The sequence below is a fragment of the Moschus berezovskii genome, chromosome 2, assembly GCF_049115385.1.
Source record: "Moschus berezovskii isolate FMDL1 chromosome 2, NW_MosBer_1.0, whole genome shotgun sequence".
Lineage (NCBI taxonomy): Eukaryota > Metazoa > Chordata > Mammalia > Artiodactyla > Moschidae > Moschus > Moschus berezovskii.
Window position 1 is genome coordinate 3,785,272 of NC_142461.1, and position 27,252 is coordinate 3,812,523.

Sequence of the window (27,252 nt, forward strand, 5' to 3'; positions counted from 1 at the left end):
ATTTCCTGGCTGCAGTCACCATCTGCAGTGATTTTGGAGCCCCTAAAGTCTGGCACTGTTTGCACTGTCTCCCCATCAGTCAGCACCTGCCCTTCTCCTCCCAAGCCCTAAGGTGAGGGGCAGGGGCACACCACGCTGTTCCTGGTGCCTCCAGGAGCGTCACAGTGCTGAGGCTCAGGGAGTGCGGGCCAACAACATCAATGAGTTAGACCACGTGACAGACCATGCCTAAACTTAATACTGTAGACAGAGCCTCTATCTAGCTCGCTCTTCCACAAGGCGGTGGCTTCGCCAGAGCTCAGCCGGGCGGTTGTTTTGGCCTCACTGAGGTTCTCTGTGTCTGTGGTCATCTGTGAGCTGGCTTTGCTGATCCTTGCTGAGCACTCTCACAGGTCTGGGGTCTCAGTCCGGGCAGCTGGGCGGATGACCCTAGCCCAGGCGGCCTCCCGTCCTCCTGCAGGCCTCCCTGGGCTTTTTCTCTTGGCGGTGGCAGTGTTCTGAAAGAGGGTGTGCACTGGGCCTCCTGAGTCCTCGTGGGGGAACTGGTGGACCACCGCTTTCATCATGTTTTATGGACCATACTAAGTCACAAGGCCAGTTCAGAGTTCAGATTCACAGTGGGTTGGGGGGGAACAGACGCTACCTCTTGATGGGAAAAGCTGAGCATCAGGGCAAGGAAGGATGGCGTGCTGCACCCCATGGGGTCGCGAAGAGTCGGACGTGACTGAGCGACCGAACAACAGAGAGGTAAGAACAATGGTGGTCATTTTTTTTTAACCAAAGAGTCTTTATTATTATTTTTAATGATCTGGCTTCCTCCAGTCTTGGTTGCGGCACCTGGGCCTAATTCCCTGTGACTTCTGGGATCTTAGTTTCCTGACCAGGGACCGAACCCACATCCCTTGCATTGGAAGGCAGAGTCTTAACCACTGGACCCCGGGGAAATCTCCAGGTGTGGTCATTTTTGCAATCTCCGCTACAAGCTGGGCGTCAGAATGATCAGAGTCCACCCAGACTGGACCACTTTAACATTTATTAGAATTTATGCCTCGTGGCCAGGAGCTTCTAAACGTGACCAGCAACCTTGGATACCCCTGACTCGCCCACCCCCCGCCCTTTCTCTGTTGCTTTGGCATCTTCCTGGCCGTGACATCCGTGGCAGCCGTGGGCATGGATGTTCCCAGGCTCTATCTCCTGAGAGGTGAAAATGGCACCGATGTCTTCCTACCTTGGGTTTTCAGAAGTCAGAACTCCAGCAAATGAGAAAAGAGGCCAAGTGCACCTCTCAGGGCCTTGGCATGTGCCTGAGACCTTGTTTTCCAGGATCCTTGCTTGGCTCCAGCTGGATCTGGGGTGTGGGTCTGGTCCCCAAGTCTGCCCAGCATCCCGATCTTGGGCTGGGGATGAAGGGAGCGCTTAAGGCAGATCCTGGGGCCTTTTCCCCTTTTGGAATCTTCCTGGGATGGGGGTAGGGGACATCTCTCTACCTTGTCACTTTGTTCTATAGCTTCATAGCACTGACTGTGGTTGGAACGTATCGTTTATTTATATTTCTGGTCTGTCTCCCTCCATCGAAGGCCCAGATTCTGCCTTCTGCACTGTTGATCTCCAGCCCTCTGATGCCGAGTGACAAAGGAGTACCCTGGGCCTGACCAGGGACCCTGTGGCCTCTCTAGCACTGGAGCTTGTGCTTGCCACAGTGGGGCCGGCTGGAGAACTGCTTGAAGTTCTTCTCGTAAGTGGGCAGGTTCTCTTTGAAGCAGAAGGCAGACTGTGTGTCACACTCGCAGGCCCGTAGCCCACAGAGGCAGCTGACGCCAGGCCCAAGGGCACATTCACCTGCAGGGAGACAGAAGGTCACGGGGGGCTTGCAGCCACCCCCAGGGTCTGGTCCTCAGGTTGGGGAGAACTGTGAGCTCACAGTAAGGGGTCAAGGGTTGAAAATTGAAAGGAAAAAGGAACTGGAAGTCCTTCTCCTTCATGTCAAGCCCTTCCACCTTCCAGCTGGACATGCCCTGAAGAGACAGCTGGAAAGAAACAGGAGAAGGGGCGGGTGTGGGCTGCACGTGAGTGGGGGGAGCACTGAGTTAGTGTCCCCAGGCGGCTCCCAGGGCAAGGACACAGAACCCGTCTTCTCAGAGCTCAGCTCCTATCTCCAGCAGCTTACCTGGCATCTCACATGGAAATCACTAGCATCTCCAGTATAAGATGCCCCAAAGGAAGCTCTTGATGTAGGTGCCCCTGCCCTAACCACTGATCTGGCCCTCCACCCACACTCTCAGCTTCAGAATTGGTACCACCTCCAACTCAAGCCAGAAAACTAGCAGCCAACCTTGATTGCCGCCTTCCTTTCACTTCCACACTCCATCCACCCAAAGCTCCATGGATGTCTCTACGTTTACAATACTTCATGCTCTGCCCTCTTCTCCCCATGTTCTTGGCCATGATCCCAATCCCTGTCATCACCAGCTCTCCCGCCCTGATGGAAGGAAATAAACAGGGACCATTGGAATGAACGAGGTTCACTCTCTTGCTGGAAGCCCTGCTGTGGTTTCCTACTATTTGAACCAAGACATCCCAAAGCCTTGCCACGGACTCTGAAGCAGGCTTGCCGTAACGGGGCCCCTGCCCACCTCTCCACGCCCCCAGCCCTCCACCCTCCCCTCCCCTCTGCTCCAGGAACGCCGGCCTCTTCGGGTCACATGCTTTGGTTGGTCTCGTCCCAGGGCCTTTGCACTTGCTAGTTTCTTGGTCTGAAACACTCCTCTCCAAGATCTTCAAGTGGCTGGAGGCGTCCCACTCTTGGGCCTTGGTCAGACTCCCTGTCTTCAGAGAGGGGCCCCCTGACCGCTCCAGCTGAATGCCTCCAGCCGCCCTCCCTCACGCCCCATTTGTTTGCACCCGCACCTTTCACACCTCTCACTCCTGTTTGCTTGTTTGGGTCTGTCTCTCCTTGGCTGAGTGTAAGCCATGTGAGACTGAGGCTTTTTCTATCTCGTCCCTCCCAGCGTCCCCAGGATGCAGAACAAATGCTGGCTCACAGGATGTGCTCAACTAACAGTCCTTCAGTGAAGGAAGGAAACCTCAATGGGTCTTTGGGATGGAGTGTCTGCACTGTGGTCAAATGACCACTAGGTGGGGATCTTTTACATCTTTTATTTGGTGTGTGTGTGTGGTGTGTGTGTGGTGTGTGTGTGTGTGTGTGTGTGTGTGTGTGTGTGTATCTTTTATTTATTAGTCAGAGTTGACCGAGCTGTGGTGGGGTGTGTGTGTGGCATTCAGTTCAGTCGCTCAATCATGTCTGACTCTTTGTGACCCCGTGGACTGCAGCACGCCAGGCCTCCCTGTCCATCACCAACCCCCGGAGCCTACTCAAACGCAGGTCCATCGCGTTGGTGATGCCATCCAACCATCTCAGCCTCTGTCGTCCCCTTCTCCTCCTGCCTTCAATCTTTCCCAGCATCATGGCCTTTTCAAATGAGTCAGTTCTTTGCATCAGGTGGCCATAGGATTGGACTTTCAGCTTCAGCATCAGTCCTTCCAATGAACACCCAGGACTGATCTCCTTTAGAATGGACTGGTTGGATCTCCTTGCAGTCCAAGGGACTCTCAGGAGTCTCCTCCAGCACCACAGTTCAGAAGCATCAATCCTTCGGTGCTCAGCTTTACAGTCCAACTCTCACATCCACACGTGACCACGATTCCCAATTCCTTTGGCACCAGAGACCAGTTTTATGGAAGACAATTTTTCCACGGACTGGGGGTGGGGAGGAAGGGATGGTCTCCGGATGATTCGAGGGCACCACATTTACTGTGCACTTTATTTCCGTTCCTATTACATCAGCTCCACCTCAGATCCTCAGGCATTATTAGATCCTGGAGGTGGGGGACCCCTGGCATAGGGGATATCTAAGGCAGCCTCCTTCTAGATAACTCCATTCTCTTTTCAGGGTTTGGGGTGAGGAAGTGAGGCAGTCAGATCCCCTGATGTGTTGGCCTTGGGCAAATTAGTTTCCATATCATTTATAAAACGGTGATAAAAACAATAGCATCAAAAATACACAGTGCCGTCTACCTCAGGCATCATGAGGATTTTCACTGCTGTCACAGACGGAGGTCTGGATACGCCCGGAACGCAGAGGCCTCTATGGACGCTGTTATTACGACGATGCTGCACACGTTGGGAGAAGAAGGCCCCTCTGAAGCTGGGCCAGTGCTGGCTATAGTCTGTTTGTTTTCCTTCTCCCTCTCTGAAGTCCACAGCTCCTGCAGGAAGCTGTCTTCCCCTGGCTCACTGGAGCCTGGGCTTCTCAAGACATGTTGACACCAGCCCACGCCTCGGGGGCTCTCCACTCACCCGCAGAAAATGTGCCAGGACGGCTCCCGCCGTTCCCGCTGCTCCGCCTGGATCACCTTTGCCCTCGCACATGTGTGACAATTCTACAACACCCACGGGGCCCCAGCTCCCCTGGGGCTCCCTGAGACCCCCGTCCCATCCATGTCCGGGCCTCTCACCTCTGCCACGCCCAGCTACCCCCTGGATTCCCTCCCCAGGCAGCCGCCGGGTAGGGGCCCCCGGGTCGTGTGGCTGCTGCACGCAGTGGGGCTACTTGGGTGCAGGGCTCCAGCCCATCCAACCTCTCTCTCCTCCCAAAGGGCCTGGTGCCCCGAGCTGTCAACCACCCAGGTGCTGCCTCTCTGGAAACCCGAAGGGAGTCACGCTTCCCACGCTTTCCTCTTTCTCCCCCGTCGCTCTTTCAGTCCCTTTCTCGGGCTCCTTTTCTTTTCCGTCTCTTCTTTCTTCCATCTCCTTTCATCAAGCCTCCCTCCTCCTTTCTCACCATGTCCCTTTCTTGCTTTGTCTTCTGGTCCTTTCCAAAGCATGAACCGTAAATTCTCTCCTGCTGATCAGCTCTACGTCTAATGACTGACCCGGTCCCCAGGCCTTGGGGACTGACACAGAGCCGTGGTCTATCGCTGTGGGCATCCCACAGCTGTAGTAGGGTCAGGCCTGTCACTGGCTAGAAGAGGCAGCCCTGGGCCAAGAAATGCCATGCAAGTCATCTTTTAACAACAAGCCCAAATCCAGAGCCTGCATCCTTCAGTTTGCTGATGGGGAAACCGGGACATGAAGAAGGGGACTGATAATGGCTTCTCATTCCATGAGACAGACTGAACCTCTTCCACCTGGGCTTCCCAGACGGCACTAGTGGTAAAGAACCCATGTGCCAATGCAGGAGACGTCAGAGATGCAGCTTCCATCCCTGGGTTGGGAAGATGCCCTGGTGGAGGGCATGGCCACCCACTCCAGTATTCTTGCCTGGAGAATCCCACGGACAGAGGAGCCTGGGGGGCTACAGCCCATGGGCTGCAGAGTCAGACACGACTAAAGCGACTTAGCACGCACACAAGCACACACGTCCACCGACTTAGCACGCACGCAGGCACACACGTCCACCAATGAGATGGGAGGGTCTACGCTCCTGCGTGGGCTAACCTCGACTGCCTGCCAGGCCACTCCTCGTCTGCACCTCTTTAAAGAGCCCTTGTTTTAAAGCTCAGGGCTGTAAATACCGCCTGAGCACTGCCCACTCCCCACTTCTCCCCTCAGAGACTCCCCAGTTCTCCCCGCAGCCCTTTGAGCTCCGATACGCGTGTGTTCACGTGACCCCCCACCCGGCCCCTGAGCGTCCGACGTGCATCTCAAACCCAGCACGGCTCATCTAGGCTCTTGCTGTGACCGCAGAGTCTGTGTGTCTCTATGCGCACAGGCTCGTAGACGCACGGTTACCCACGGACGCTCAGACCCACGACGTCAGTCGGCCTCCCTCGCCTTCAAGCCTCACACTGACTCCGACATCAGGTTCTGTCGCTTCACCTCCCAAGCACACCCAGCGTTTGACCCTCTGCCCCAGCTACTGAGCCACACGACGGTCACCTCCCCCCAGTGCGACGGAAACAGCCCACTAGTGGCTCTCCCTCTTTCTTCCCTTGCTCCCCAACTTCTCCAGGCGGGGGCCAGAGTCATCTTTCCAAAGGAAAATTTGAGCTGATCACTCTCTGCTTGAAGGCTTCCCCCTGCAACTGAAGGAGCAGGGGAGCCCCTCACCCCATGGCCAGGCCTTGCCGACTCGTTTCTCGTGGGACACCCACCCCCACCCTCCTCTGCCTTCCTTGACACCTGAAGGAGCCATCCACCCCCCACCGCCGTCCTCATTCCTTAGCGTGTGGCCTTATTTTAGAGGTTTCACAGCATTTGTCGCTACCCGAGTGTATCTTTCTTTCTGAATATTTCATGGGCTGTCTCCCTGCCTGCACACAAGCTCCTTCTGGTCACCGAGTTTGTTTCTTTCTTGCAGATCTTCGGCACCAAACACGTGATAAGGGCTCCATCACCATATGCTGCCGCCTCGCTGGCTGGACTTTGACACTGCCCGCCGGGCAGTGAACAGAGCCCCCATCCCGAGAAATGGGCAGTCAGTTTCTGGGTCCAGATCTGCTGCTTGCAAGCTCTGGCATCTCAGGGAAGTTGTTCCTCTCTGAGTCTCTTCCCTAGGCTTTCAAATGAGGGTACAGGTTCACATACAGACTATTTCATGAATTTCTTCACTCATTCGATCATCAAACAGATATTGAGTTTCTAACATATGCCTGGCCTTTGTCCAGGAAGCAGGGGGACAGGTCTGAGTGAGTGGAGCCCACAACTGCATGGCTTTGGGCATCCTTCTCTGTGCCTTTATGAGAGCGAGCACCGACCCCCTCCCCGGGGCTCCCCAGGGGGCTCAGCAGTAAAGAATCTGCCTGCAATGCAGGAGACATGGGTTTGATCCCTGGGTCTAGAAGATCCCCTGGAGGAGGAAATGGCAACTCACTTCAGTATCTTGCCTGAGAAATTCAAGGGACAGAGGAGCCTGGGATGGGGGGGCGCTACAGTCCATGGGGTCGCAAAACAGTCAGACACGACTGAGCATGCATGCACTACCCCACCCCCAACAAGTGCTCCCCATCTCCTGGAGCTCAAACCCCAGCTGCGGGGAGGGCTGACCCGTAAGGAAAGAAATACTGAACAAGATGAGATGGCGGCAGGGCGAGCCAGGTGCCAGGAAAGGAAAAGGGCGACGCGCCAGTGAGCGGCGGTGTCGTGAGGAGCAAACGCAGCGAAGGACAGAGATCTCTGCGAACTACAAACTCGGGCGGTGACCTGGTTCGCCCTCCGCCTTGGGCAGAGGGCAGAGTCACAGGCTCAGAGACGGAGGTGACAGAGGGGCCTCGGGCCGGAACTCTGGCTCTGCCGCCCACGGCCCAGCAGATGTGGGCACACGTGGGTGGAGGGGACATCACCACTGGTGGATCTTAGACTCCCTTGTGAATTCCAAGTGCTTATGCAAGCCCTCTCAACAGAGCACTAACGACCTCCGCGGTCGCCTGAGGGCAGCCGTCACCACTCGGCAAGTTGGCCCCAGGGCTTGGGTTCCAGGCCTTTCTCTGCACAGCTCTCCCACTGACATTTCGAGACACGGACAGACCAGGCTGTTTTTCTCCTTTCCCTTCCCTGCTCGCACCAAACACGTCCAGGAGCAGCCGCTGGTTGCTAGGCAACCTGGAACTAGGCTTGGGTGCCAGATTTCAGAACTGAGAGGCTTGGGAGGTGATTAACCCTTGCAGGGCAGTTCTTTGAACTGCAGTGTAACTGGGGATTGTGGTGGGGGCGGTGGGGGAGAGCTTTCATCCTATAAGGGGTTAATGACATTAATTCAAGGGGAGGCCAATGCAGAGGAGATACTTCCAATTATCTCTCAACGGTAATAAAGAAAATCCCAGTGCTTTCCTACGAAGTAAAGGGGAAAAGGAAACTGGGGTTAAAAAAATAAGAAGAAGAAATCTCAACTTCTAAAAGGAAAGGTATTAATTATGCACCCACTCTGGGTCAGACCTCTGAGTTGGGGAGTGTTTAGTCTTTTGCAACCCCATGGACTGTAGCCTCCCAGGCTCCTGTGCCTATAGAATTTTCCAGGCAAGAAGACTGGAGCAGGTTGCCATTCCCTACTCCAGGGGATTTTCCCGACCCAGGGAGGAAAGTCCCTTACATCTCCTGCGCTGGCAGGCGGGTGCACTGGTGCCATCTGGGAGGTCCCTGCGTTGAGTTACTTCAGTCAATTCTTTAGTGACCTTGGTGACGTTGCTTAGTCGTGTCCAACTCTTTGCGACCCCATGAGCTGTACCTGCCAGGCTCCTACATCCATGGGATTTTCCAGGCAAGATTACTGGGGTGGGCTGCCATTTCCTTCTCCAGTGACCTCAGAGACCTTAGGAAGTACTGATTAGTACTTTACAGAGGAGGAGACTAAGGCCCAGGGTGGTCGTGCAATTAATCCAGCTGGAAAAGGTGAAGCTGGAATTCAGGCCCGACTCTGCCTGACTCCAAAGCATTTGCTGTCTCTGGGCCTTTCAGCGAGGTGCGCGGAGTTGGAACAGAAAGATCTGGGGCACTGCAGGGGGACAAGCTCCTTCAGCTTTCCTTTGCCCCCTGGGCTGGAGCCAAGCATTCTGACAGGCGTGCTTTAGATAACAAGGCGTGCATTTGTGTGAGCCCCCCAGTCCAGCCCCCTGCCCCTCCCAGTAGTCTCATGCCAGCGGGGAAGGCGGTGGGAGGCAGGAGCGCCAGCTAGGGTCAGACGACCTGGACTGAGTCCCAGTGGTTCTTTCCCCGGCTGTGTGGCCTTGGCCATCTCACTTCACCTCTCTGAGCCTCAGGGTCCCCCTCGATAACGCGGAGGACAGTGCCCACCTCAGAGGCTTACTGTGGATTCAAAGCGCTGAGTGCCAAGTCTCCTTCAGATGCTGACGAACTTCAGCTATGGTGAGTGCCCCTGCAATATGGATGCAGAAGCTCCGGCCCAGAAAACTCAGGCCAGCAGGGTGTTCCAGAGCACTGGACAGTCTCAAGACATGAGACTGAGCTTGCCTGGAGCCTGGGTCAGCCCTTCCCCATCTCTGGGCCTCAGGCTCCCCATCACTGCAATGAGGGGTTGGTCGACTGGTTTCCAAAAGCACTGCAGCAGGGCCCGGGGCTGCCTTGCTCTGTGCCCCGGCCCTGGCACAGCGCTGGCCCTGCATGGGTACCCCGTGGGTACTCAGTTGATACTGGGCAAGGAGATGGATGTGCTCGGGGTTCACTCAGGGTCTCAGCACACCAGCAACAGACCCAGGATTAGGAGCCAGGTTACCCGGCTCCCAGCCCTGTTCCTGGAAATAGGGACTTCGCAAGCTGAAGCTCCAATACTCTGCCCACCTGATGCGAAGAGCCGACTCACTGGAAAAGACCCTGATGCTGGGAAAGATTGCAGATGGGAGGAGAAGGGGACAACAGAGGATGAGATGGTTGGATGGCATCACCAATTCAATGGACATGAGTTTGAGCAAACTCCAGGAGATGGTGAAGGACAGGGAAGCCTGGCGTGCTGCAGTCCATGGGGTCACAAAGAGTCGGGCATGACTGAGTGACTGAACAAAGGTGGGGGTGGGAACAACAGGGGATCAGCCTGGTATTCACTGGATGGGTCAGCTGCAGAAGGGGTTGCTAGTGCCCTGGTGAGGATGGGCAAACGTCCTTCCTCGCTAACTCTCTTAGACAGGAGCTGGACTCCGGGATCCCTGGCCCAGCTTCAAGAACAACTGGCTGCTGCTGCTTGGCAGGGGCCAGCATCTATGAAAAGCATAGCCCAGGCCATGAATGTTCCAGTCCAGCTCCAAGACCCTGCCTGCACCTCCCACCACCACCCAGCGTGATGTGCCAAGCAGGCAACACTTCCTGTGCCACCTGCTGGGGCTCCGGCCTCTGCTGCCGGGTCACCTTCTTCAATTTCCTGGGGTCCTTGGCTGCAGCTCTGGTCCCCACGGCAGAAGGTGAAGAGCGTTGCTAAAGAAGCTGCTCCAGATGCAGAGGACCCAGACCCACAGGCACTCAGTACGGCCCACCCACAGGAGCAGAGGGTTTGGTCTGGGGCGTGGGACCACGGTGCAGGAAGGGCCTTGGCACCTACTGAAAACCTGCTTCCCTCTTCAGAGCTCTGTATCCCTCCCTCCTCTCCCTGTGCTTTACGGGGGCATGAGGGAAGAGAGCTCTTAGAGTGCATCTTCTCTCCAAGTGATGCCTTTTCAACCACCCTAAGGTGACACCTGACACGACAGAGGTCAAGGTCAAGAGGAAAAGAGATGAGAAGAAACCACGTGAAGACAAGACCACCAGCCAGATGGAGAGGAGTCAGGGCAGCTTCTCTGTGTGCCCCTCCCCCACCAAGCGACAGCCAGGCTCGCCCCGTTTCCCACCCCCACCCCCCAACATGTGGGGTCGGGAGGGATGAGAAACTTGGTGCCACCACTTGTGGAAGCAAGCCATCTCTGAGATCCTCCTCCTCCAGCCCCACCTCGGCCCCCATCCACCAGACCGTGATCCCGCCCCGTGTCCTGGATGTGACTGAGGGGGCCTCACAGTGGAGACACTTTGCTTTAGGCTAGAGGGTGGTCAGGAAGTCTTCTTGCGCTCATATGGGAAAAACGGGGTCCCTTCCCCATTGACAGCAGGCCCGAAGAGGGCAGAGCGGAAAAGCAGACTCTGCTGAAGCTGGGCCTCCCACCCGCAGGGATCTGGGCCAGGTTCCAGCTCCCAGGCATCGGAACCGGGCAGACCGAGCCAGCCTGACTCAGGGCATCCGGAGCCCGAGCTCTGGGTGGGGGCGCTGGGAGATGAAGGCAAGGCAGGGGGTCCCCCGCCTTGGGAGGGGACAGGTGATCTCCAAGACACACTCACAGCTCTGAGTAAACACGCAAGGGAGGACGGTGGTTCCCGTGACTCCACAAGGCCGAGCAGAAGGTGAGTCACACACTTGAAGGGGCGTTCAGACCACCCGTCCTGCCGAACTGAACGGCATTTGAGAGAGACAAGCCTGTGGTCTGCTGCCTGCAAGTGAGCTTGCGCTTTAGATCCAGCCTGTCCTACCTGCTACCCAGCCGCCCCGGATCACGCTTTGAGAGATCAGAGGCCCCTCCCCACAAGCTGGACACTCAGTGCTGGCCCACCCTGTCCTCCTCTCTGAACGGCCTCAATGACAGATGGGCTCCCTACCCTGCCCCCCCATTCACTCTGCTGTCCCCCACGGCACCTACCCCAGAGCTTGGCACGCAACCCCCTTCACAAATATTTGTTCAACTGAAAAACAGCCGAGCCCCTTTGTTAACACACAACAGACATCAGGAAGAAGCTTCTCAATAGTAACAGCTGCCAAGCGCAGCCACAAGATTCAGTGTAATCTTCGGTCAACAACTACTTATCGAGATCAGGCGGGACCCCGGTGGGCGGTGGGGACTGTGGGCTGAAAACCGCACTCCAGGAGAGGGAGGACCGGGGGAGGGACCAGGGCTGGGCTCTCAGGAAGCGCAGATGCTCGGAATTGCCACTCTCCATCCCAGAGCCCTTGGGGGGAAAAAAAATCTCCTTTTCCCAAAGTTCTCCAGGTCCACGAGGCTTAACTGTAAGAAAGGCCCAGGGTCAGGGACACTCTCTGCCGAGAGGACTACTCACACACCACCGTCCCATTGACCACGCGGAACTGGTAGCCATTCAACACGGGCTGGCAGCCGAGCTGCTTCGCCCTCTCGTAGCAGCAGTCGTGGGCCAGGCAGCACCTGTGGGCCAGACGGAAGGAGACGGGGGCTTTCCTGAGGACGGCCCTGGGGAGAAGGCGGGAAAGGACTCACCCGCCTCCCTCCTGGATGACAAGGTGCGGAAGGCAGGGAGGTGACTTCCTGATGGTGTTAAAAATCATAGAAAGAGCCCTTCTCTACCTACTGCTGGCTCATGAGCTCCTCATGGTGACCCTAGGAGATGCAGTCCTAGTCCCCATTCTGTGCTGGAGGAAACGAGGTTCAGAGGTGAATTTCCCCCAAATCCAGGCTCCCGTGGCGTATTCATTCATTTAATGACCTGCCCTTGTTGTTCAGTCGCTATGTCGTGTCCGACTCTTTGCCAGCCCGTGGACTGCAGCACACCAGGCTTCCTGTCCATCACCCACTCCCGGAGTTCACTCAGACTCCTGCGCATCGAGTCAGTGTGCCGTCCACCGCCTCCCCCTCTGCCACTCTCCTCTCCTTTCACCTTCAAGTAATGACTGAGTACCAAGTAAGTGCCCGGCCCTGGGAGAGGCTCTGAGCAGGCAAAGGTCAGCACATCAGACGTAATCCTTCGGGCTCTGCTCTCTTGAGGCTGAGAGCCGGTGCGACGGCAATGGGGTAGACGGAGCGGGGACAGCACTGGAGGAGAGAAAACAGTTGGGGACAGCCCCCGCCCCCCTCCCCAGCCAAGTCAGAGCGGCAGGAATGCAGAGGCGGGGACAGGCCGATCCGCTGGGCTGGACGCTCCGTCTTCCCCCATCACCATCTGCGTCCACACGTGGGCTCCTGGTTGTCACCTTTGGCTGACAGTGTGGGAATCCTCATCAGCCTTAGGACTTGGAAGGGGAGGCACAGAGCATTAAAGGGCCTGGACTTTGAAACAAGAAAACTGGTGCAAATCCTGACTCCGCCACTCAAGGGGCTGAAGGTCTTCAGGGTCTGCAGCTCTGTTCGGCGGGCCCCTCGTCATTGTCCCCTGTAAAATGGAGATGGTGGCCTGGCCTCAACCACACGCTAGGAGGAGTCAACCAGGCCCCGCGTGCAGAGCAGCAGTCCCAGGGCTCCGCGCGTGCTGGGCACTTCGTCAGTGCCAGGCCCCCTCCACGGCTCTGGGTCTTGCCCAGAGGACTTGAGCTCCAGGGGTGATATTCAGGCCCTGCTGTGGGGCTATATTCATCCACACTCTGGTGAACGTGGCCAGGAACATTTTGCTTCTTATTTCTTCAAATAAAAAGATGCACAGACCGTCATGTTTCCTACTTCCCTGTTCCCTCCCCAGATAACACCAACCTCCACCTTTTCTGGGAACTCACACCCCTCCTCCCCATCCTGAGAAGTAGGCCTGGCAGCCGGGTCTGTGCCGCGTGTCCTCACCCAGATGGACAGCTTCTCCAAACTGGGCCACTCAGATTCTCTCTCCTTCCTGCAGGATGGAATCGGGATGGGGGACACCAGGCCCGTCCTGCTGCACTGATAACCCTAACACGTGAGGGCCCAAGAAAAGACGGCATCTGCCATGGACTGGGAGCTGGGCATTTGTCTAGAGCTCTGGGCAGGGCTGACCACACGATCTGCAAAGCCTGGGGTAACATGAAAACGGGAAGGCCCCTTATTCAAACACTGTCCAGCATTTCAAGGTGGTAACAGCAGAGCAGCGAACCTCCTGCAGGCCCTGGACTGCAGGAAGCCAGCCCCAGCCCTGGGCTTCTCAAGACCTCCCTCCCACTCCCAGTTTTGTCCTTCTGCTCAAGCTCACCCAAATCGGTTTGTTCCTTGCAATTTGCAAGTCTGAACATCCTCTCTCTCTTCAAGAAAGGATTTCGATGTGAATCAAATGACAGAAAGCCTCAGAGCCTCTGCACTCACCTGTCAGTGTTATCCACAGGGGTCCCCTTGCCCCCAAGCCCGCAGTAGCAGCCATATCCATAATACGAGAAGAAGGCACTCCGCCCTGTGATGTGTTTGACCATCCTTTGAAACTGCCAGAAGCTGCTGTGCATGGGGGCCATCACTGCCGAGGAGCAAATAAGGAAGAAGGGAAGATGCTATGAGAAAGATTGCTTTCACATCCCCGAGCCAGAGCCCCCTAAACTGGACACCAGCCCCTTTAATGCGGACGAGAGAGGGTCGATCAACTGCATCACACAGCTAGTTTCTTGCTAACCCCGGAGGAGAGCCCAGTTTCTGGGACATTCAGGACAATGCTGTCAACTACAGTCTTCTCCCCACAGAAAAAGACCACCATCCCGTGCAGAAACACCCTCAGGTCTGATGTTAATCATTAACAAGGAAGGTTCAAAGCCAGAAATGCCAGTCCCTGCAAAAATCACCGGGGCTTTTACAATCTCACAGGAGAAACAAAATACTTAAGAGGCAGAAAAAGCTGTCCTCAATTCATTTTTTTAACAGCAAATACAGGTGGCATAGTGGTAAATAAATCCCCCTGCCAGTGCAGGAGATTGCAAGAGATACAGGTTCGATCCCCGGGTGGAGAAGATCCCCTGGAGTAGGAAATGGCAACCCACTGCAGTATTCTTGCCTGGAAAATTTCACAGGCAGAAGAGCCTGGCGGCCCACAGTCCACGGGGTCATAAAGAGTCGGACGTGAATGAGCATACAAACACACACACACACACAAGAACTTAGCAATTTTTACTTCTACAGAGTGCTTAGGAAAGTGAGGGGAAATATATATATATATATACAGAGAGAGAAATGTTTGCTGCAGCATTATTTGTGATATCAAAACTTGGAGACTACCCACATGCCTACTGACAGGGAGATAATAACTAAATGATGTCTTGAAAACATACTACTTTTAATAGCAATATCACTAGGCAGTGGGACCGAGGAAGTAGGTGGAGAAGAAAACAGACAACATTTATCTTCAATACTTTTATGCTGTCTGATATATACATATTTTACAACAAGTACTTTTCTACTGAAATGTTGGCAACATATGTATGTAAAGGCCTGAGTGGATGTCAGTCGCTCAGTCGTGTCTGACTGTTTGTGAGCCCATGGACTGTAGCCCACCAGGCTCCTCTGTCCATGGGATTCTCCAGGCAAGAATACTGGAGTGGGTTGCCATTTCCTCCTCCAGGAGATCTTCCTGACCCAGCGATCAAACCCAGGTCTCCGACTCCAGGGGAATCTTCCGGACTCAGGGATCAAACCTTCGCCTCTTCGTTTCCTGCATTGGCAGGATTCTTTACCACTGCACCACCTGGGAAGCCCAGGTAAAGGCCTAAAAGGATGTATATCAAACTCTGAAGACTGTTTACATCGAAATGGATCAGGGTCTGTGAAAGATGAGAAGGGGTTTTATCTTGTTACTCCACACTAATGTATTTTACATTTTAATTACAAGTGAACCTTAGTTTTACAATAAAAATAAAGTAAAACGTGAAGAAGAAAACCCAAACGGGGGGGTTTCGAGAGACTTTCCCAGGAGCCCTCCCATCTCATTCTGTGGCCCCAAGCACTGCGGAGGGGGCCCAAGCCTGGGCGTGGTCTCTGCTGCCAGAGCAGTGCCTGGAGAGAGGGTCGGACCGTACTGAGACACTGCTTTTGGGGCACACGGAGCAGGGTGTGTGTGTGTGCAGCAGTGGTTCTTCCTGCACATGGGTCCCCTGCCTCTAACATCGTGATCTTGAAAACTGCTTTCCACCACTGACTAAGTGAACCGGGGACCCCATTTTTGACATTTTGACTTGGGAACCCAAAAGTGATTGTTTCACAGCTGAAATGGATAGAAAAATGGATTTGGGCAAATCTCCACTCATCTAATCAAAGCAACAAGTCAGAGAGTTTTCCAGCAAACCCAACACTGTTTCCCAGTAAGTTAGCTTTCACTTTGCAGAGATAATGTAATCTGGTCTCCTGGAAGCAATGGCTTATAATTACCCATTATTCCATGGATCACCTAAAGAATGCCTTTCTGAGGAGAACTAATCATTCCTAAATTAGCTAGATATATGTCCACGCTTTTGTTCTGGAATCCATATGACTCTAAATAAAGGCAATGTAAGATGCAGAGAACAAACGAGGGTTTCCAAGGGGGCAAGAGGAGAGGGATAAATTGGGAGACTGGGACTGACACATACATACAACTGCATGTAAAACACAAAAGCAGTGAGAACCTGCCACGCAGCACAGGGAGCTCCACACAGCACAGGGAGCACAGGGAGCTCCACGCAGCACAGGGAGCTCCACACAGCACAGGGAGCACAGGGAGCTCCACGCAGCACAGGGAGCGCCACACAGCACAGGGAGCTCCACGCAGCACAGGGAGCACAGGGAGCTCCACACAGCACAGGGAGCTCCACGCAGCACAGGGAGCACAGGGAGCTCCACGCAGCACAGGGAGCTCCACGCAGCACAGGGAGCACAGGGAGCTCCACGCAGCACAGGGAGCTCCACGCAGCACAGGGAGCACAGGGAGCACAGGGAGCTCCACGCAGCACAGGGAGCTCCACACAGCACAGGGAGCTCCACGCAGCACAGGGAGCTCCACACAGCACTCTGTAACACAGGGAGCTCCATGCAGCACAGGGAGCTCCACACAGCACAGGGAGCTCTACACAGCACAGGGAGCTCCACGCAGCACAGGGAGCTCCACGCAGCACAGGGAGCTCCACGCAGCACAGGGAGCTCCACGCAGCACTCTGTAACACAGGGAGCTCCACACAGCACAGGGCGCTCTACGCAGCACAGGGAGCTCCACACAGCACTCTGTAACACAGGGAGCTCCACGCAGCACAGGGAGCTCCACGCAACACAGGGAGCTCCACACAGCACTCTGTAACACAGGGAGCTCCACGCAGCACAGGGAGCTCCACGCAGCACAGGGAGCTCCACGCAGCACTCTGTAACGACCTGTGTGGGAAAAGAGTCCGTAGAAGAGCGGACATACGCATCACCGTGCGATGCAGGGATCACTAACACAGCATTGTAAATCAACTATACTCCAACAGAGGTTAATTTAAAAGTACGGAAATAAAGGCAACTAGCGTCCAAACAAAGACTCCTGAAAGGTATGCGTGTGGTACAACAGGGGTCAGATGCCCTCTTGCTTAGCAAATGGTTAGCAACCTATGATTTTCTAAACGTTCTGTGAGATCCCAGCACTGGGGTGAAGGCTTTGTGCAGAAGACGCAGAAGCAGGACTTCGGTGGGGGCCCACTTCACTCCGGATTCCCCTTTGAGCAACGCTTGATTCTGCTCACCTGACGCCACCCGAGGAGGGGTCGCCCCAGACACAGACACAGACAGGGGGTAACAGGGTGGAGCTCGCCCCGCTGTGACCACTTACAGCAGGAGGCCAAGACCACGAGAACCCCGAAGACCTTCATTCCCGAGGCGCCACGACCACACCTGCCGCTGCTTTCAAGGGCTCTGCCAGCTGAAGTCCTACGTGGGGAGAAAATAACCAAAATGAGGGGCATCACGTGGCTATGGAACCCACAACTACAGCGCAGGTCTTCAAAAGCCCTCAGTGGAGGACTCCACGCAAACAGACCTTTTCAAACCTAATCATCTCTGAATATGATACCCCCCTCAGGTATTTAGACCTAAATATAAAGATAAGAATGGTTCAATTGTTTGAAAAGTCCAAGTTGTTTTTGTTTTTAATTTCTTTCTTTGGCAACACTAAGCCTTCATCCTTTTTTACTTTTCTTTTGAAGAGTCCATATTTCCTGTGGTGCCAAGTTGACAGGCAAACGCTATGCGGTTCGTGATGGGAATCCAGTGTGGGAAAGTCTGGCCCCATTTACATGGCAGTCCCCCTGGGATTTCCTTCCTTGATGACCAGGTATCTTATTCATAAACTTAGCCCCTCTAAATCCCAGCTTCCTCTCCTAAAGAGGCTAAAATCGCCTACCAGTCATTTCAAAGAATAATTAAAAAATTAGTTGGAGTCTCAGAAAACTTATACAAATGAACTTATTTGCAAAACAGGAATAGACTCAGCCATAGGAATCAAACTAATGACTACCAAACAGGGAAGCGGGGATCGGGGGACAAATGAGGAGTCTGGGATTAACAGATTCACACTGTTGTAAATAAAATAGATAACCAACAAAGACCTACTACATAGCACAGGGAACCCTGCTCAGCACTCTGTAATAACCTATGTGGGAGAAGAGTCTGAAAAAGAATAGATACACGCATAACTAAATGGGGCTTCCCTGGTGGCTCGGATGGTAAAGAATCTGCCTGCAGCACAGGAGACCCAGGTTCAATCCCCGGGTCGGGAAGGTGCCCTGGAGAAGGGAATGGCAACCCACTGCAGTATTCTTGCCTGCAGAATCCCATGGACAGAGGAGCCTAGTGGGCTGCAGTCCATAGGGTCGCAAAGAGTCGGACACAACTGAGCGACCAACACACACACGAGTCATTCTGCTGTGTACCTGAAACTGACACAACCTTGTAAATGAATTATACTTCAATAAAAAAAGAAAAAAACACTTAGCAGATCACTGCATCACATCTATTTATTTCTAATAAATTCTTTGTAAAGAAGAAATAAAGGGAAATTAGTAAATGCCAGGTGCTATTTTCCCTAAGGGCTTCATGTCTGTTACATTATTTAATCCTTGCAATAACCTGAGAGAGTCTATTATCAGTTTCGAGATGGAGAAACTGAGGCCCAGTGAGTTTGGACAACTTCCTCCTGCTCACACAGCCCCCTGCTGCACAGACTTGCGGAGCTCAACTAAAATAAAGCAAGTGAAACAGACTGGCACTATAAGACGCTGCAGCAGGTGACCACACCCTTCTTATCACTATTAGCAACGGCGCATGCGTACCTGCTCAGGCATGCACGACTCTTAGCAACCCCATGGACTGTACCCGCCAATCTCCTCTGTCCATGGGATTTCCCTGGTTAGAATACTGAAGTGGGTTGCCATCCCCGCTTCCAGGGGGGTCTCCCAGACCTAGGGATCGAACCTGCTTCTCATGCGTTGGCAGGCAGATTCTTCACCTCTGAGCCACCTGGGAAGGTCATTAGCAATGGTAATGACAGCCATAGCCGGCACACTTCTCACAGGATGACAGAGGAGAACGTGAGCTCAGGGTCCCATGTCCTCACATGGAGCCCTGAGGCAAAGTTTCCCAAGAAAATGTCACAACGAGCATCCTGCCGGAGCATCCTGGCTGGGAGAATTTGCTACTTTTGCCTTCATTGGCAAGATTCTGGTAGATGCTGAGAGGCTGGGCCCTGAACGGGCCTGGTCCCAGCCAGCCTTCATCTCAGATGCTGCAAGGGATGTTTTTAAATTAGGTTCCATCTTACAGGCTGACTTCCTTCGTTTCTTTTGACTGTGAAAAAAATAACTGTGTGATGGTTTAGCCCATGATGAAGGGACTCATATCTTTCAAAAGAGCGAGTGATGACATTTTGGTGAGAAGAAGAAAGGGACCTGGGTGCATTTCTGGTAATGAGATAGTGCAGACTCTTAATAAGCATCAACTATTCCCTGGTGGCTCAGAGGTAAAGAATCCGCCTTCAATGTAGGAGGCCTGGTTTTGATCCCTGGGTCAGGAAGATCCCCTGAAGGAGGGCATGGCAACCCACTCTAGTATTCTTACCTGGAGAATCCCACAGACAGAGGAGCCTGGAGGGCGACAGTCCATGGGGTCTCGAAGATTCGCACACGACTGAAGCAACCTAGCACACACATGCCTTCTTCTAAGGAGACAAGACTGTGGCCCCAGGAGGGCCTCCAAGCTGGTTGGAGACCAAATAGGTAAGTACAGACCATATCTGGATCAGAAGCACCCCACGGGAAGAGCGTCTGCTTGGCTCTCCATTGCTTCCTGAGTGCTTGGCACAGTCTCTAGCAGGCCCCCTCTTTAGGGATGGGATATCAGCTGCCCCTGAGGCTCTCACTCACTCACTGGGAACTGCCTCTGTCTGCTCCAAGGTTGTGACCCTGCCTGGCCATGATGGGAGGAGTAGCCCCTGGAGGTGATGATTTGAAGCGCCAAGTCCCCAGGATGTTGGGAAAAGGGAATTCTTGGGCACTGTTGATGGGCATGTAAACTGGTGTAGCCAAGCAGTGTGGAGGTTCCTCAAAATATTAAACATAGAACTACCGTCACTTCAGTTCAGTTCAGCTGGGTCTCAATCTCAATCAATCTCAATCTGAACCTCAAACGAGATTCAGTCTCAATCGTGTCTGACTCTTCACAACCCCATGGACTACAGCACGCCAGGCCTCCCTGTCCATCAACTCCCAGAGCTCATCCAAACTCATGTCCATTGAGTTGGTGATGCCATCCAACCATGTCATTCTCTGTCGTCCCCTTCTCCTCCTGCCCTCAATCTTTCCCAGCATCAAGGTCTTTCCCAATGAGTCAGTTCTTTGCATCAGGTGGCCACAGTATTGGAGTTTCAGTTTCAGCATCAGTCCTTCCAATGAACACCCAGGACTGATCTCCTTTAGGATGGACTGGTTGGATCTCCTTGGATCACTACCATATAGTCCAACTATTCCACTTCTGGGTAGTTATCCAAAGAAAACAGAAACACTAATCTGAAAAGACATATGACCTTTATATTCACTGCAGCATTATTTACAATAGCCAAGATATGCAGCAACCTAAGCATTCCTTGACATGTATCTATAATGAAATATTGTTGTTCAGTTGCTAAGTCATGTCCAACTCTTTGCAACCCTATGGACTGAGGCCCTCCAGGCTCCTCAGTCCATAGGGTTTTCCAAGTAAGAATACTGGAGTGGGCTGCCATTTCCTCCTCCAGAATGAAATATTACCCAGCCATAAGACACTAAAGATGTTGCCATTTGCAGCAACATGGCTGGGCCTGGAGGGTGTCAGGCCACGTGAGATGTCACAGAGAGAGACAAACACCGTATGACCCCACGCATAGTGGCAGCCGAAAAACAAAACAGATGAGCGAGTAAAGCAGAGGCAGAGTGACAGACGCAGGGACGGACAGGTGGCTTCCGGGGTGGGGGGGGGCTGGGGCTGGGCTTTAAGAGACACGGACTTTCCAGTTATCAAACGTCACGGGATGCGATACACAGCATGAGGGCTTCAGTTAACACTGGGGTAATTCCGTGTGGTGACAGGTGGTTAACAGACTTATCATGGTCACCATTTCACGGCGTGTTTCATCAGCCACTACGGGGTGCTCCTGAAATTAACGTGATACTGTATGTCAACTATACGTCAATAAAAAAGTAAATTAAATAAAGGGCGGCCCCCTTGTCTCCTCCCGGACATCTCTGAAAGGCCAGCCCCAGGCCCTGAGCGCCCTGGGGGGCCGGCGCTGGCCTCAGCATCGCCTCCAGGTGTCAGCTGCTCCTGCTCCCCAGCTCTGCGGCGCCCACTTTCGCACAGGTGTTCTCTCCAGGGGGCCTCCCGGGGCTGCACCCTCCGCCTGAGCCTGGTCCAGGGAGGCCAGTCTAGGAGAGGGATGGGTGGGCCCTCTAGTGGCTGAGTAAACAAACGACTTCGAGCTCAGAGAAAGGAGCCCTGGACTCAACTCCGAAAGGAAGGAGGCATTTGGGGGGGCCTTGCATGACCTCAAGTTTGCATTTTGCATCTATTTACTCCTCACCTCAACCCTTCCAGGTAGGACCTGTCACTTCTTCACTTGACAGTAGAGAAACCAACTCAGAGAGGAGGCGTGGCCTGACACAGATCCACGCGGCTTACCACGTGGCGGGGCCAGGACAAGCCTGCGGTCCCAACTCCAAATCCAGTGCTCCTTCCACCTTGCTGGGTGCCCCCTGCCTAGACCTCTTGTCCGTGAGGCCTTTTGAAGGCTACAGAGCTTTTCCACAGACACTGACCTCCACAGCTACAACTTAGGCAAGACGGACATGGACCTCTCCCTCTGACTAATCGTTTACGGGGGATTTGAGCCAAAGCCAAGGGCACAGGATCAGAGGCACAGAGAGTAGAGGAGGGGGAGACGGAGGGAGCCAGTGGGCAGGCGAGTCCCTAAGAGCAGCTCTCTCACACTCATCAGTTCATCTTCTGTGGACAGTGATAAAGCATTGCTCGGCTTTTCTCCCCATGGAGAACAGAAGCAGGAAGGAGCCTGCAAGGTCCGTCCGTAAGGGTCACCGTTATGCTGTTCACGTGGAGCTCAGCGAGCCCTGTCCTGGCACCAACTAGTATAAAGAAGATGGCTAATGAGTGCATCACGTTTACTTTATACGTGGTACAATTCTGAGCACTTCACATATATTTACACGTTAAGTCCTCATATCCAGTCCCCAGCTAGATAAGTGCTGTCATTATCTTTGTTTTTCTGATAAAGAAAACTAGACGTGGAGAAATGTGCAGTAATCAATATTTGAGGGTCGAATGAGTGAATGGTCCGAGTCCTACCATGCTTCAAGTCTCATCAATAAAAGCAAAGCTACAACCACGGAGGACCAGAATGAGGCTAAGCCTGGCACCGATAATCAACCGCAGTTCATGGATGGCGGGATAGAGACTGGCAGAGGTTAGGTATGTTGCCCTGCAAACTGACAGAGCCAAAGCTTAATCCAAGTGTGCCTGAGCCCACTGCGTTTTTGCTTCTGTTTGTCACAGCACGAGGCTCGTGGGCTCGTGATTCCCCAGCCAGGGGTCAACCCCATGCCCCCTGCATCTGATCGTCAGGGAAGTCCCAGGTGTGTCTGACTCCAAGCTCAGCACCCCGAACCCCCTTAGCAGTTCTCTTGCTTACCCGTGGGCCACTGAGCCAAGCCCTCTAACTATCCACAACACAGCCGAGAAAACAAAACTGAAGGCAACACGGAACACCCAAGCACATGGCACAAGGCTCTTACGGTAGACAAAATTCTAGCAAGAGAATCAGCCTCTTTTTCTCAGACCCAGAAGTAGGACAGGCACGACAAAAGGAGTGGCTGCTCTGAGCAGGAGGCAAGGGAGAGGAATGATTAAAAGGATAACTGCCCGAGCCCGTGAACCTGGGGCTGTGAGCGCAGGGCAGATGGCTGCAGTCAGGTCAACAGTGTTTCACCTGGGGTGCAGATAATGCCTTCCAAGCCCTGGGAAAACACTGCACTGTGCTGAGCCGGCCACTTCTTGGCAGAGCCACTGAAGCTCCCCGAGCCTCAGCGTCTCCATCTGTGGGGAGGAGACAATAATCTGGCCCCCCACAGCCTGCCAGCAAGACTCAGCAAGCTCCCGATGGTAAAAGCACTTGGTCAACAGTAGCCAAGGTGAGTTACCACATCTGGTATGCTTTGCTGAAGAACACCGGGAAGTAGGCAGTACATTTTTGGATATTTTCCAACCATATGGCAGAAATAATATTAAAAAAAAAAAACACAGCTGCGGTGCTTCAAGGGGCAAATTTCATTCTCTAGAAACTTCTCTTGCAGTGCCCTCAGGAAGCTGATTCATCGGGAGGCACGACTAACTGTGCCAGTCTCTTGACCTCTTTACCAAAAGACCCAGCCAGTCTACCCGCTGTCTCAGGGCATCCGTGATCGCAACAGACGTGTCTAATAAGACTGAGTTCAGACAGAGTGGGACACGGGGGCACAGACTCAAGATCCACAAGCGTCCAACTGAGAAACAAAGCAAAAAGGCCAACTGGTCTCTGCGGACAAGCGGCTAAAAAACGGAAGCGCCTGCCTTCAGCCCAGCCCTGGGAGAGGTTATCTCCACTTCAAGCCACATACCCTCAGGGGGGATACCAATGGGCAGTTTGCAGGATCTCTCATAGAAAAGTCGGCTTCTGCAATCAACATCACCACTGCCATTACTTCAATTCTCGTTTGCTATGCACCTACCACAAAGCAGGGGACACAGACACAGGCAATGTCCTGCCCACAGGGGGTTCATAGCCGACTGAAGTGGAGGTGCCCTGTGAGACGAGAGCAACAGGACAGTGGACCTGACCCTCACCAAGCATTTACCACTTGCCACTCGCGGTGCTAAGATCTTTACATGCATTGTCTCATTTCAGCCTCACAACAACCCTATTCTTATCATCTCCACTCTAAGATGTGAAACTGAGGTCCAGAGAAGTTAAAGCATTTACCCAAGGTCGCCAGCTAGCAAGTGGTGGAGCTGGAATTCAAACTCAAGCCTTGAGGCCAGAGGTCACGTCCGCCACCTCTCTTCCAGCACAGGAGGCAGGGACAGGGCAAGTGCCAGGTGGGAATGCCAGGGTGGGAGATGGGGCTGCGGGGTACACAGTGGGCTTGGGAGTCAGCCAAACTGGGGTTCTAACACTGCTCTGCCAATCATTAACCTGGGGGGCTCTGAGGTTCAGTTGCTTTCTACAACTACATTGGTAAGGAGGAGAGAGATGAAGATCTGAAGAGCTGACCTAGTAAAGTCCACGGTGCCATCTTTGGCACGTTCCACTGGACGGAAAGGGATTAGAGAAAGCACAGGAGAGTGTGTGGGAGGGATGCGGGGTGGGTATGGTCAGGAAAGGCTTTAAGAAAGTGGTGATTTTTTAGGAAGAGTCTCGAAGGGTCAGTGAATTTGGATTAACTTCAAGGAATGGACCAAGGTCCGGGCAGGCAGGCATGAAGACCCTGAAGATGAAAAAGCTGAGGGTGCATTTGGGGAACAAGCTGGCTGGAGCCCAGGAAGAGGGCTGGGGAGCAGAGAAACCCAGGCCTGGAAAGGAGGCGAGTCCACATGTAAACCCACAGGGCAGTGATCTTCGGCCGCGTTTACTGAGAATCCACTTTGTATGTGTGCCAGAGACCCGGTATTACAGGCTTCATCCTTCAAAGACGTCCTCTTCAAAGAAGGCACAGAGGCAACGGCAGAGTCAGCCTTCCCTTTAAAAAGCAGGCAGACACCGCAGCTGGCTGGCCGGCCTCCTCTGTTTCCCTCCCCTGCAGCCTCCCCCCAGAGCTGTGCACTGCAAGGCCCCTGACAGCAAAACGCACAGCCCGCTAAGGATGAAACAGACCCCGGGGACAAGCACTGTTTCCCTGTGTGCCCACACGGGGACACATCCACGCCCACAAACACACTCACTCACACACACACACAAATGGGGTGAGAAGCCAATTTCATTTTCCAAAGGATTGCATAATCCTTAGGTGATATTAAAATAGCCGATGAAGAATCCACTTTCATCTTTTTTGGGGTGGGCGTTGAAAGGCTGAAGAGCCTGGCTTAGATATTTTCTGACAGAATCATTTACAAGAAACAAGCCCGCAGCACAGAGCTGCAGAACCATCAGCTCTGAAAACCTCCACCTTCTGCACCCTTGTGGGTCCTGAGATGCCTCCCTGGGTGTGCAGAGTGGGTGAGGGGGTGACCCGCGCAGGAAGCCTGCCCAGCCCAGGCCCCTCTCCAGCTGCTCCCACAGATCAGGTGCTTCTTTTCTGAGATGGGAAGAGACACCTCTGCTGAAACAATCCCCCCTTCCCCAGGCCCCTGGAGAACTTCCGGTCCCTGCGAGTCACTTGGCTCATAATCATGTCCAGCCCGCGCTGCTCTTCTAGCCATGGCTCAGACTGCGCTGAGAAGGATCTGATTTGTGCGACTTGTCTTCTCAGCCAAGTGTGAACACCTTGCTGGAGGATCAGGGCAGTGCTCCATTAGAGTCCTGGCTCCACGTATCTGAGCTAGCCACGGTAGCAAATGTGCTGCCATCAGGCTACACAGGGAATCCGAGCTCCTTCTTCTGATGATATACGGCTCTTGACTGTCTCCTAACATGATCTTCTAATAATCTGTGTGAAACTGTTAGTCGCTCAGTCATGTCTGACTCCTTGCGACCCCGTGGCTTGTAACCCACCAGGTTCCCCTGTCCATGGAATTCCCCAGGCAAAAATACTGGGGTGGGTCTCCATGCCCTCCTCCAGGGGATCTTCCCAACCATGGGACTGAACCTGGGTCACCTGCATTGCGAACAGATTCTTTACTGTCTGAGCCACCAAGTCCTCGGATGATACAGTCGCTAGTCATTCATTTGCAAATTTCAAGAGTCTAGAACAGGGCCTGGCAAGCTAGAGTCCAGGGAGGACTCCTTCTGAGGCTCCCTTCGTTCCATCTTGGAAGAAAACCTTCATCTACTAAGTTGGGATTTGAAGGATAGGTGGGCATGAGGCAAAGGAAGGGGATGAACGGTTGCGGAGAGTGGAGAAGAATGTTCCAGGCAGAGGAGGCAGCAGAAGCGAAGGTGTGAAGTCTGAGGAGGCTGCGGACGGGTGGGGCCCCGCGGACAGGGGGCAGGCTTCAGGGCAGCCCTGGAGCAGCCTCTGGTCTTAGAATCAGACGACAGGTCCCCTCCCACTGGAACCGGAGAGAGAGAGAAGCAAGGAGACAGAAGTAGGCTGGTCTCGGGTCTGAGGGCAGAAAGCTGAGGAGGCTTCCATCTGACGGCTTCTATTTTCTCTCTGAAGAGGGAGAAAGGTTATCTCCTGAGCAGGAGGAGGAATGGGGAGAGGCGAGAGATTCCAGGAGAGAGGACGAGGTTTGAAACAGCCAGTGAGAAGAAGGAAGGCAAATCTGGAAGGATTTCTGTGCTAAGGCTGAGGTTCTGTTGAGGTTGGAGACCGCACGTGTCCATGACATCACCGCCTGTCAGGGTTTCTTCAGGACCTTGGTGTGGGTGGACTGGCTGGGATTTCATCCGGTGGGAGTGTTGGAAAGACAGCAGGTCAGGGCACGGATTTTGGCGAGCGAACAGCTGAGACAACAGAGCTTGGATTTGACAGGGTAGGGAAGACGCAGGTTGATGGGGAGAAAGCAGAAAAGGCCTGAACCAGCCTCTGGACGGTGTTGGAAGACAAGCGTGATAGAAGTGACTGGAGTTAACCAAAGCAGAAGGAGTGGTCAGGAGGGTCGAATGGCTGCAGATGTAGTTACAGGAGGGTTTTTGATGTGGCCTGGGAGTGGGAGGCTGATGAAGAAAGGAGGAGATCAAGAGGCAGGTGTTGACAGGGCGGCGCTGAGATAAGGCACATACATCAGGTAGACAGCAGATCCCGGGATTCCCGGGCTCACAGGAATCAGCCAGTTCAGCAGCTTCATCTGAAAACCCTGAACACTGAGGAGGATCAGGGCCTGAGCCACTGCTCACAAAAAGGGCTTGAGGCAGGCAGGAGCCCCTTCCCAGCCCCGGGTCAGGGCTCCCCTCCCCTGGTGCCCTCTCCCCCCAGGAGATGAGCAGCCAGGCAAGGGGGACGAGGAGAGGAGGCAGGGGAGGCCAGGCTCGGGTCCCAACCCCAAGTCTCCCAGGGGCAGCCCCACCACCACCGCGCACAGCCCCTCCCCGCCCACTCTGGCCGGTCAGGCCAGACCGGAAGCACGTGGCCGCCCACCGCGTGGTTGCCCGGGAGACGCGGGCTGTTTACCGGCAGGCTGGCCCCTGCCACCGACAGCAGATGGAGCCGCGCGGGGAGGTGAGCGCTGCCGGCAAGGCCGCTGGGCGGGCCCAGGGTCTGTCTTCCGCCTCCCCGGGCCTGGAGGGACCAGACGCGAGCCCCAGAGGGCTCGTCCCCGCCGCCCCCGGGGCAGGCCTCCCCAGAGCAGGGCCCGGGCGAACCCGGGAGACCGGCCAGGGCTCCAGGAGGGAAGGGGCTACTCCCCAGGGGCAAAGCCAGAGCT

General features: G+C 54.2%; 2 protein-coding genes across 5 annotated transcripts in view; one reads left to right on the forward strand and one right to left on the reverse strand.

Moving 5' to 3' along the window:
• PLA2G2C (phospholipase A2 group IIC) overlaps positions 1 to 27,252 on the reverse strand; it is a 27,515-nt gene continuing 263 nt past the window's right edge. The window contains exons 2-5 of one of the 4 annotated variants that reach the window (XM_088843204.1): positions 16,985 to 17,082; positions 13,537 to 13,681; positions 11,582 to 11,685; positions 1 to 1,839 (exon numbers count right to left, since the gene is read on the reverse strand). In XM_088843204.1, the coding sequence (XP_088699330.1) occupies positions 1,673 to 1,839; positions 11,582 to 11,685; positions 13,537 to 13,681; positions 16,985 to 17,024 (456 nt within the window). In that variant the 5' untranslated portion in view covers positions 17,025 to 17,082 and the 3' untranslated portion in view covers positions 1 to 1,672. Of the gene's footprint in view, positions 1,840 to 11,117; positions 11,474 to 11,581; positions 11,686 to 13,536; positions 13,682 to 15,812; positions 16,075 to 16,984; positions 17,083 to 27,252 lie in introns of those variants that run through there. The other 3 variants (XM_088843199.1, XM_055397262.2, XM_055397263.2) reach the window with 3 other exon arrangements.
• Positions 26,958 to 27,252, forward strand: part of UBXN10 (UBX domain protein 10) — a 7,927-nt gene continuing 7,632 nt past the window's right edge. The window contains exon 1 of the mRNA XM_055397256.2: positions 26,958 to 27,047. The gene's annotated coding sequence lies outside the window, so the exon portion shown is untranslated. The remainder of the gene's footprint in view (positions 27,048 to 27,252) is intronic.